The 12,500-nt window shown below is 49.7% G+C and overlaps 1 protein-coding gene across 2 annotated transcripts in view; it reads right to left on the bottom strand.

Annotated features, from left to right (window-relative positions):
* The window catches only part of LOC135537385 (activating transcription factor 7-interacting protein 1-like), a 19,832-nt gene extending 8,204 nt beyond the window's left edge, over positions 1 to 11,628 (bottom strand). Inside the window, exons 1-3 of one of the 2 annotated variants that reach the window (XM_064963565.1) lie at positions 11,515 to 11,628; positions 4,141 to 4,272; positions 1,122 to 1,208 (exon numbers count right to left, since the gene is read on the bottom strand). In XM_064963565.1, the coding sequence (XP_064819637.1) occupies positions 1,122 to 1,208; positions 4,141 to 4,236 (183 nt within the window). In that variant the 5' untranslated portion in view covers positions 4,237 to 4,272; positions 11,515 to 11,628. Of the gene's footprint in view, positions 1 to 1,121; positions 1,209 to 4,140; positions 4,273 to 9,141; positions 9,167 to 11,514 lie in introns of those variants that run through there. The other variant, XM_064963564.1, reaches the window with a different exon arrangement.
* Positions 11,629 to 12,500: the final 872 nt, after the last annotated feature.

The raw sequence follows: 12,500 nt of genomic DNA, 5'->3' as shown, positions 1-12,500 counted from the left end.
GTGTGACCACGACCGCGTGTCTCTACAGTGTTGTCAGAGGGAGGAGAGGAGAGAGAGACAGAGAGAGAAGAGAGGAGTGTGTGTGACCACGACCGCATGTCTCTACAGTGTTGTCAGAGGGAGGAGAGGAGAGAGACAGAGAGCGAGAGAAGAGAGGAGTGTGTGTGACCACGACCGCGTATCTCTACAGTGTTGTCAGAGGGAGGAGAGGAGAGAGAGACAGAGAGAGAAGAGAGGAGTGTGTGTGACCACGACTGCGTGTCTCTACAGTGTTGTCAGAGGGAGGAGAGGAGAGAGAGACAAAGAGAGAGAGAAGAGAGGAGTGTGTGACCACGACCGCGTGTCTCTACAGTGTTGTCAGAGGGAGGAGAGGAGAGAGACAGAGAGAGAGAGAGAGAGAGAAGAGAGGAGTGTGTGACCACGACCGCGTATCTCTACAGTGTTGTCAGAGGGAGGAGAGGAGAGAGAGACAGAGAGAGAAGAGAGGAGTGTGTGTGACCACGACTGCGTGTCTCTACAGTGTTGTCAGAGGGAGGAGAGGAGAGAGACAGAGAGAGAGAGAGAGAGAGAGAGAAGAGAGTGTGTGACCACGACCGCGTGTCTCTACAGTGTTGTCAGAGGGAGGAGAGGAGAGAGAGACAGAGAGAGAAGAGAGGAGTGTGTGTGACACGACCGCGTGTCTCTACAGTGTTGTCAGAGGTAGGAGAGGAGAGAGAGACAGAGAGAGAAGAGAGGAGTGTGTGTGACCACGACCGCATGTCTCTACAGTGTTGTCAGAGGGAGGAGAGGAGAGAGACAGAGAGCGAGAGAGAGAGACAGAGAGAGAAGAGAGGAGTGTGTGTGTGTGACCACGACCGCGTGTCTCTACAGTGTTGTCAGAGGGAGGAGAGGAGAGAGACAGAGAGCGAGAGAGAGAGAGAGAGAAGAGAGGAGTGTGTGTGACCACGACCGCGTGTCTCTACAGTGTTGTCAGAGGGAGGAGAGGAGAGACAGAGAGAGAGAGAAGAGAGGAGTGTGTGTGACCACGACCGCGTGTCTCTACAGTGTTGTCAGAGGGAGGAGGAGACAGAGAGAGAGAGGACAGAGAGAGAGAGAAGAGAGGGGTGTGTGTGTGTGTCTACCTGATTGTGTTTAACTCCAGGAGCTCGTAGCATCCTGACGTAAGAGATGGCAGCATCCCCCCTCCTCTTCACCTTCTTAATGTGAGCCTGAGAAACACAGGGTTAGTCCCCCTCTAACTAGAGAAACACAGGGTTAGTCCCCCTCTAACTAGAGAAACACAGGGTTATTCCCCCTCTAACTAGAGAAACACAGGGTTAGTCCCCCTCTAACTAGAGAAACACAGGGTTATTCCCCCTCTAACTAGAGAAACACAGGGTTATTCCCCCTCTAACTAGAGAAACACAGGGGTATTACCCCTCTAACTAGAGAAACACAGGGTTATTCCCCCTCTAACTAGAGAAACACAGGGTTATTCCCCCTCTATCTAGAGAAACACAGGGTTATTCCCCCTCTATCTAGAGAAACACAGGGTTATTCCCCTCTAACTAGAGAAACACAGGGTTATTCCCCCTCTAACTAGAGAAACACAGGGTTATTCCCCTCTAACTAGAGAAACACAGGGTTATTCCCCCTCTAACTAGAGAAACACAGGGTTAGTCCCCCTCTAACTAGAGAAACACAGGGTTATTCCCCCTTAACTAGAGAAACACAGGGTTATTCCCCCTCTAACTAGAGAAACACAGGGTTATTCCCCCTCTAACTAGAGAAACACAGGGTTATTCCCCCTCTAACTAGAGAAACACAGGGTTATTCCCCCTCTAACTAGAGAAACACAGGGTTATTCCCCTCTAACTAGAGAAACACAGGGTTATTCCCCCTCTAACTAGAGAAACACAGGGTTATTCCCCCTCTAACTAGAGAAACACAGGGTTAGTCCCCCTCTATCTAGAGAAACACAGGGTTAGTCCCCCTCTAACTAGAGAAACACAGGGTTATTCCCCCTCTATCTAGAGAAACACAGGGTTAGTCCCCCTCTAACTAGAGAAACACAGGGTTATTCCCCCTCTAACTAGAGAAACACAGGGTTATTCCCCCTCTAACTAGAGAAACACAGGGTTATTCCCCCTCTAACTAGAGAAACACAGGGTTATTCCCCCTCTAACTAGAGAAACACAGGGTTAGTCCCCTCTATCTAGAGAAACACAGGGTTATTCCCCCTCTAACTAGAGAAACACAGGGTTATTCCCCCTCTAACTAGAGAAACACAGGGTTATTCCCCTCTAACTAGAGAAACACAGGGTTATTCCCCTTAACTAGAGAAACACAGGGTTATTCCCCCTCTAACTAGAGAAAACAGGGTTATTCCCCCTCTAACTAGAGAAACACAGGGTTATTCCCCCTCTAACTAGAGAAACACAGGGTTATTCCCCCTCTAACTAGAGAAACACAGGGTTATTCCCCCTCTAACTAGAGAAACACAGGGTTATTCCCCCTCTAACTAGAGAAACACAGGGTTATTCCCCCTCTAACTAGAGAAACACAGGGTTATTCCCCCTCTGACTAGAGAAACACAGAGTTATTCCCCCCCTGACTAGAGAAACACAGGGTTATTCCTACATTAACTAGAGAAACACAGGGTTAGTCCCCCTTAACTAGAGAAACACAGGGTTATTCCCCCTCTAACTAGAGAAACACAGGGTTATTCCTACATTAACTAGAGAAACACAGGGTTAGTCCCCCTTAACTAGAGAAACACAGGGTTATTCCCCCTCTAACTAGAGAAACACAGGGTTATTCCCCCTCTAACTAGAGAAACACAGGGTTATTCCCCCTCTAACTAGAGAAACACAGGGTTATTCCCCCTCTAACTAGAGAAACACAGGGTTATTCCCCCTCTAACTAGAGAAACACAGGGTTATTCCCCCTCTAACTAGAGAAACACAGGGTTAGTCCCCCTTAACTAGAGAAACACAGGGTTATTCCCCCTCTAACTAGAGAAACACAGGGTTATTCCCCCTCTAACTAGAGAAACACAGGGTTATTCCCCCTCTAACTAGAGAAACACAGGGTTAGTCCCCTCTAACTAGAGAAACACAGGGTTATTCCCCCTCTAACTAGAGAAACACAGGGTTATTCCCCCTCTAACTAGAGAAACACAGGGTTATTCCCCCTCTAACTAGAGAAACACAGGGTTATTCCCCCTCTAACTAGAGAAACACAGGGTTATTCCCCCTCTAACTAGAGAAACACAGGGTTAGTCCCCTCTAACTAGAGAAACACAGGGTTATTCCCCTCTAACTAGAGAAACACAGGGTTATTCCCCTCTATCTAGAGAAACACAGGGTTAGTCCCCTCTAACTAGAGAAACACAGGGTTATTCCCCCTCTAACTAGAGAAACACAGGGTTATTCCCCCTCTAACTAGAGAAACACAGGGTTATTCCCCCTCTAACTAGAGAAACACAGGGTTATTCCCCCTCCCTACCTCTAGTCTGGACCCCCCCCCTCTCTACCTCCAGTCTGACCCCCCTCCTCCCTACCTCCAGTCTGGACCACCCCCTCCTCCCTACCTCCAGTCTGGACCACCCCCTCCTCCTCCAGTCTGGACCCCCCCCCTCCTCCAGTCTGGACCATCCCCCCCCTCTCTACCTCCAGTCTGGACTCCCCCTCCTCCCTACCTCCAGTCTGACCCCCCCTCCTCCCTACCTCCAGTCTGGACCCCCCCCTCCCTACCTCCAGTCTGGACCCCCCCCTCCTCCAGTCTGGACCCCCCCCCTCCTCTCTACCTCCAGTCTGGACTCCCCCTCCGCTCTACCTCCAGTCTGGACCCCCTCCTCCCTACCTCCAGTCTGGACCCCCCTACCTCCAGTCTGACCCCCCCCCTCCCTCTACCTCCAGTCTGGACCCCCACTCCTCCCTACCTCCAGTCTGGACTCCCCTCCTCTCTACCTCCAGTCTGACCCCCCCCTACCTCCAGTCTGGACCCCCCTCCTCTCTACCTCCAGTCTGACCCCCACTCCTCCCTACCTCCAGTCTGACTCCCCCTCCGCTCTACCTCCAGTCTGGACTCCCCTCCGCCTACCTCCAGTCTGGACCCCCCACTCCTCCCTACCTCCAGTCTGGACCCCCTCCTCCCTACCTCCAGTCTGCGTATGACCAGGTCGTATTTAGGTTCACATTCCAGTAGCTGAACTCTCTCTAGTAGCGACTCCATCTTGGATTCAGACTGTTTCATGGCACTATGCACTTCCTGCTGGAGCAGACCCTGGACCTGTGGAGAACACACACCTGGTTACTACACACACCCCTGGTTACTACACACACACACCAGACCCTGGACCAGAACACACCAGACCCTGGACCAGAACACACCAGACCCTGTACCAGAACACACCAGACCCTGTACCAGAACACACCAGACCAGACCCTGTACCAGAACACACCAGACCAGACCCTGGACCAGAACACACCAGACCAGACCCTGGACCAGAACACACCAGACCAGACCCTGGACCAGAACACACCAGACCAGACCCTGTACCAGAACACACCAGACCCTGTACCAGAACACACCAGACCAGACCCTGTACCAGAACACACCAGACCAGACCCTGGACCAAAACACACCAGACCAGACCCTGGACCAGAACACACCAGACCCTGTACCAGAACACATCAGACCCTGTACCAGAACACACCACACCAGACCCTGTACCAGAACACACCAGACCAGACCCTGGACCAAAACACACCAGACCAGAACACACCAGACCAGACCCTGTACCAGAACACACCAGACCCTGTACCAGAACACACCACACCAGTCCCTGTACCAGAACACACCAGACCAGACCCTGTACCAGAACACACCAGACCAGACCCTGTACCAGAACACACCAGACCATGTACCAGAACACACCAGACCCTGTACCAGAACACACCAGACCAGACCCTGTACCAGAACACACCAGACCCTGTAACAGAACACACCAGACCAGACCCTGTACCAGAACACATCAGACCCTGTACCAGAACACACCACACCCTGTACCAGAACACACCAGACCCTGGACCAGAACACACCACACCCTGTAACAGAACACACCAGACCAGTCCCTGTACCAGAACACACCACACCAGTCCCTGTACCAGAACACACCAGACCAGACCCTGTACCAGAACACACCAGACCAGACTCTGTACCAGAACACACCAGACCCTGTACCAGAACACACCAGACCAGACCCTGTACCAGAACACACCAGACCCTGTACCAGAACACACCAGACCAGACCCTGTACCAGAACACACCAGACCCTGTAACAGAACACACCAGACCAGACCCTGTACCAGAACACATCAGACCCTGTACCAGAACACACCACACCCTGTACCAGAACACACCACACCAGTCCCTGTACCAGAACACACCACACCAGTCCCTGTACCAGAACACACCAGACCAGACCCTGTACCAGAACACACCAGACCAGACTCTGTACCAGAACACACCAGACCCTGTACCAGAACACACCAGACCAGACCCTGTACCAGAACACACCAGACCCTGTACCAGAACACACCAGACCCTGTACCAGAACACACCAGACCAGACCCTGAACCAGAACACACCAGACCAGACCCTGTACCAGAACACACCAGACCAGACCCTGTACCAGAACACACCAGACCCTGTACCAGAACACACCAGACCAGACCCTGTACCAGAACACACCAGACCAGACCCTGTACCAGAACACACCAGACCAGACCCTGTACCAGAACACACCAGACCAGACCCTGTACCAGAACACATCAGACCAGACCCTGTACCAGAACACACCAGACCAGACCCTGTACCAGAACACACCAGACCCTGTACCAGAACACACCACACCAGACCCTGTACCAGAACACACCAGACCCTGTACCAGAACACACCAGACCCTGTACCAGAACACACCACACCAGACCCTGTACCAGAACACACCAGACCAGACCCTGTACCAGAACACACCAGACCAGACCCTGTACCAGAACACACCAGACCAGACCCTGTACCAGAACACACCAGACCAGACCCTGTACCAGAACACACCAGACCCTGTACCAGAACACACCAGACCCTGTACCACAACACACCAGACCCTGTACCAGAACACACCAGACCCTGTACCAGAACACACCAGACCCTGTACCAGAACACACCAGACCCTGTACCAGAACACACCAGACCCTGTACCAGAACACACCAGACCCTGTACCACAACACACCAGACCCTGTACCACAACACACCAGACCCTGTACCACAAACACACCCTGTACCACAACACACCAGACCCTGTACCACAACACACCAGACCCTGTACCAGAACACACCAGACCCTGTACCACAACACACCAGACCCTGTACCACAACACACCAGACCCTGTACCACAACACACCAGACCCTGTACCACAACACACCAGACCCTGTACCAGAACACACCAGACCAGACCCTGTACCAGAACACACCAGACCCTGTACCAGAACACACCAGACCCTGTACCAGAACACACCAGACCCTGTACCACCACACCAGACCCTGTACCACAACACACCAGACCCACCACCACACCAGACCCTGTACCAGAACACACACCAGACCCTGTACCAGAACACACCAGACCCTGTACCAGAACACACCAGACCCTGTACCAGAACACACCAGACCCTGTACCACAACACACCAGACCCTGTACCACAACACACCAGACCCTGTACCACAACACACCAGACCCTGTACCACAACACACCAGACCCTGTACCAGAACACACCAGACCCTGTACCAGAACACACCAGACCCTGTACCAGAACACACCAGACCCTGTACCAGAACACACCAGACCCTGTACCAGAACACACCAGACCCTGTACCAGAACACACCAGACCCTGTACCACAACACACCAGACCCTGTACCACAACACACCAGACCCTGTACCAGAACACACCAGACCCTGTACCAGAACACACCAGACCCTGTACCACAACACACCAGACCCTGTACCACAACACACCAGACCCTGTACACACCACACCAGACCCTGTACCACAACACACCAGACCCTGTACCACAACACACCAGACCCTGTACCACAACACACCAGACCCTGTACCACAACACACCAGACCCTGTACCACAACACACCAGACCCTGTACCACAACACACCAGACCCTGTACCACAACACACCAGACCCTGTACCACAACACACCAGACCCTGTACCACAACACACCAGACCCTGTACCAGAACACACCAGACCCTGTACCACAACACACCAGACCCTGTACCACAACACACCAGACCCTGTACCACAACACACCAGACCCTGTACCACAACACACCAGACCCTGTACCAGAACACACCAGACCAGACCCTGTACCAGAACACACCACACCAGTCCCTGTACCAGAACACACCAGACCCTGGACCAGAACACACCAGACCCTGTACCACAACACACCAGACCCTGTACCACAACACACCAGACCCTGTACCACAACACACCAGACCCTGTACCACAACACACCAGACCCTGTACCAGAACACACCAGACCAGACCCTGTACCAGAACAACACCAGTCCCTGTACCAGAACACACCAGACCCTGGATGGGAACACCAGACCCTGTACCAGAACACACCAGACCCTGTACCAGAACACACCAGACCCTGTACCACAACACACCAGACCCTGTACCAAACACACCAGACCCTGTACCACAACACACCAGACCCTGTACCAGAACACACCAGACCCTGTACCAGAACACACCAGACCCTGTACCAGAACACACCAGACCCTGTACCAGAACACACCAGACCCTGTACCAGAACACACCAGACCCTGTACCAGAACACACCAGACCCTGTACCACAACACACCAGACCCTGTACCACAACACACCAGACCCTGTACCAGAACACACCAGACCCTGTACCAGAACACCAGACCCTGTACCACAACACACCAGACCCTGTACCAGAACACACCAGACCAGACCCTGTACCAGAACACACCACACCAGTCCCTGTACCAGAACACACCAGACCCTGGACCAGAACACACCACACCAGACCCTGTACCAGAACACACCACACCAGACCCTGTACCAGAACACACCAGACCAGACCCTGTACCAGAACACACCAGACCATGTACCAGAACACACCAGACCAGTCCCTGTACCAGAACACACCAGACCAGACCCTGTACCAGAACACACCAGACCAGACCCTGTACCAGAACACACCAGACCAGACCCTGTACCAGAACACACCAGACCAGACCCTGTACCAGAACACACCAGACCCTGTACCAGAACACACCAGACCCTGTACCAGAACACACCAGACCCTGTACCACAACACACCAGACCCTGTACCAGAACACACCAGACCCTGTACCAGAACACACCAGACCCTGTACCAGAACACAAGACCCTGTACCACAACACTCCAGACCCTGTACCACAAACACCAGACCCTGTACCATGAAAACAGACCCTGTACCACAACACACCAGATGTACCACACCACACCAGACCCTGTACCACAACACACCAGACCCTGTACCACAACACACCAGACCCTGTACCACAACACACCAGACCCTGTACCACAACACACCAGACCCTGTACCACAACACACCAGACCCTGTACCACAACACACCAGACCCTGACCACAAACACCAGACCCTGTACCACAACACACCAGACCCTGTACCACAACACATGGCCAGACCCTGTACCACAACACACCAGACCCTGTACCACAACACACCAGACCCTGTACCACAAACACCAGACCCTGTACCAGAACACACCAGACCAGACCCTGTACCAGAAACACCACACCAGTCCCTGTACCAGAAACCCAGACCCTGGAATGAAACACACCAGACCCTGTACCAGAACACACCACACCAGACCCTGTACCAGAACAACATGACCAGACCCTGTACCAGAACACACCAGACCATGTACCAGCAGGACAACACAAGGCTGTGTTCAGCAGGATGGGAACCAAAAACATTCCACAACAGAAAGCCAATTAAGAGTCATGCCAATTGAATATGACCAGACTGCTTACCTCAGACCTGGAGAACATCTTGGTTGGCTGGGGGAGTCAGGTGACCCCATCATCTCCTGAATCCTCTTCCTCATCCTGATAGGAATGACGACAGAATGGTTCATAAGACACTGAACGGTTAGTTACAGAACTGGATGGTTAATTACTATATTTGAAATATGTAACTATATGGAAACATGGCCGTCTCATGGTAGGATGGGAACCCATATCTCCTGAATGAAAACATGGCCGTCTCATGGTAGGATGGGGGATGGGAACCCATATCTCCTGAATGAAAACATGGCAGTCTCATGGTAGGATGGGGGATGGGAACCCATATCTCCTGAATGAAAACATGGCCATCTCATGGTAGGATGGGAACCCATATCTCCTGAATGAAAACATGGCCGTCTCATGGTAGGATGGGAACCCATATCTCCTGAATGAAAACATGGCTGTCTCATGGTAGGATGGGGGATGGGAACCCATATCTCCTGAATGAAAACATGGCCATCTCATGGTAGGATGGGGGATGGGAACCCATATCTCCTGAATGAAAACATGACCATCTCATGGTAGGATGGGAACCCATATCTCCTGAATGAAAACATGGCCGTCTCATGGTAGGATGGGAACCCATATCTCCTGAATGAAAACATGGCCGTCTCATGGTAGGATGGGAACCCATATCTCCTGAATGAAAACATGGCTGTCTCATGGTAGGATGGGAACCCATATCTCCTGAATGAAAACATGTCTGTCTCATGGTAGGATGGGGGATGGGAACCCATATCTCCTGAATGAAAACATGTCTGTCTCATGGTAGGATGGGGGATGGGAACCCATATCTCCTGAATGAAAACATGTCTGTCTCATGGTAGGATGGGAACCCATATCTCCTGAATGAAAACATGGCCGTCTCATGGTAGGATGGGGGATGGGAACCCATATCTCCTGAATGAAAACATGGCTGTCTCATGGTAGGATGGGAACCCATATCTCCTGAATGAAAACATGGCCGTCTCATGGTAGGATGGGAACCCATATCTCCTGAATGAAAACATGGCTGTCTCACTTTCTGACCACTTCTCTCTCTCTATATATATATTTATAGGGGTCAGAAACTGACTCAAATCAAATGAACAACCCCGACATGTTGTCCAAGGCCAACCACCAAAACAAGGCTTCAGAAAAGGCCTTCTGTGACATAGGAAACACAACTGTGAAGTGGCAACGTCATTAAGTACACATTTTCATGAATATTAACATTAAAAACGTTTAAAATTATAAATGTTTAAAAATATATAAAATTTGAAAATCATAGTGCATGTGCAGGCCAAGTCAAGTTCTCCCACACCGATCTCGAAAATGTTTTATTTTTTGGTATGTACCTGGCTTTGTGCACGGTGAGGGGCATTGTTTGGGGTTTGAGGCTGGGTTTCTGTACAGCACTTTGAAGACATCTGCTGATGTAAAAAAGGGGCTTTATAAATACATCTGATTGATTGTTACGCTGAAAACAGGACAGGGCCTTCCCCAAACTGGTGCCAAGTTGGAAGGACGGAATCATCAAGAATGTCATTGTATGTTATTAAGATTTCTCCTTCAGTGGAACTAAAGGAGCCCGGACCATGAAAAACCAGCCCCAGACCATTATTCCTCCTCCACCAAACTTTACAGTTGGCACTATACAAACCCAGATGTGTCTGTCAGACGGCCAGATGGAGAAGCGTGATTTATTTCTCCGGAGGACATGTTTCCACTGCTCCAGAGTCCAACGGTGGCGAACAATAAGGCAACTCTGGCAAGACAGAGACATTTAAAAGAAACCCGAAACCTTCCCACGTTTTGAAAATGTTTATGTTCATAAACAAGATCTCCAGGGATGTTGTTGACATTTTTGCAGTTTCGTTTCTAGGGTCAAGGAACAACACTTTTTTTTTTGTTGAATGGGTGGCCCTTGGACTAATAACTATCAATTGTATTACCTAGTTGGCAAGCTAATAACATTTGCAAATTGGACTCGAACCAGTCACACTCGAAGTACCGTTACCTATCGCTCCACAAATACCGTGGCCCTTACCGTACACGGGGGATACAACTATTTTAAGATCTCAAGAGACATTTCACACCGGTGACACCAACACAATTCTGGTTTAAGATACAACAAATATGCACATTTGCACAAAAATCCACCCTCGGTCTACAGATCACTAACATTTCCTTGCAATCGGGATGAAGGAACAAACAAACAACTAACGTTGTAGATAGCTAGATAACGTTAAATCCCTAACGTTTATAAACTACGGCACTAAAACATTTCACCAATCGCTCCAACATTTCTAATGAATTAAGAGAAAAATAAATTCCAGATAAGAAAACGTGAAAACTAACCTGGTTTCGATCTTCTTCTTTTTTAAATGAAGCAGAAGATTAAGTTTTTCAATGTTTTTACTCTACAAAAGGAATGGGGTTCCTTCTTAAGTAGCTCCGTTAGCATCTGCCGAACCGGAGGGAAAAAAGAGAGCACCGATTCCTGGGTTACCGGAAACTAAACTCCATCAGTAAATCTCGAAGAATATCGCGAGAACTCTTCAAACATCTGGCGTGACTTGGTTGGGGTTTGTGACCGTTCATTCATTTCTCTGTGCTCGATGTAAAGTCAAATAGATTTATTTACATGACAAAATATAATCATTTGACAATATATTAACATTCCAAAACGATACACGTAGTAATAAACAGATTAGGAATATTTTTTGGGGTGATATTAGCCACATTACACTAGATTTTTTGTGGTCGAATATCTATGGGGATATACAATGGGGGAAAGCATGGAAAATGTCAAAACATCTTGTATCTGTAACCAGGTAAAGGAAGTTTCATTTAAAATGTTACGTGGAATTTGTCCTGTAAAACATGTTTTGGAAAGATTCAAGCAGAATATAATTGTGATAATTGAGAAGGTATCAAACCATTTGTCGTTAGTTTGTTTTTTAATTTATAGGATACTTTTTGGGGGGGATTGAAGTACAAAACTTTGTTACGAAGAAAACAGGACAGGTTGTACAATTTTAATGGTTTTGATATAATTATTTATTTCCCGAAATTATGACATTGAGGAAGATGTGGTATATTTAATTCAAATGCCAATTAAACTTGTGCCACAAGACATTGACTCTGTACCGTAACACCCTGTATATAGTCTCCACATTGACTCTGTACCTATACACCCTGTATATAGTCTCCACATTGACTCTGTACCTATACACCCTGTATATAGCCTCCACATTGACTCTGTACCGGTACCCCCTGTATATCGTCTCCACATACACCCTGTATATAGTCTCCACATTGACTCTGTACCTATACACCCTGTA

This window comes from Oncorhynchus masou, unplaced genomic scaffold (genome assembly GCF_036934945.1).
Source record: "Oncorhynchus masou masou isolate Uvic2021 unplaced genomic scaffold, UVic_Omas_1.1 unplaced_scaffold_761, whole genome shotgun sequence".
Classification (NCBI taxonomy): Eukaryota; Metazoa; Chordata; class Actinopteri; order Salmoniformes; family Salmonidae; genus Oncorhynchus; species Oncorhynchus masou.
Note: the sequence above shows the minus strand (reverse complement) of the source record. Positions and strands in the feature narration are given on the sequence as shown.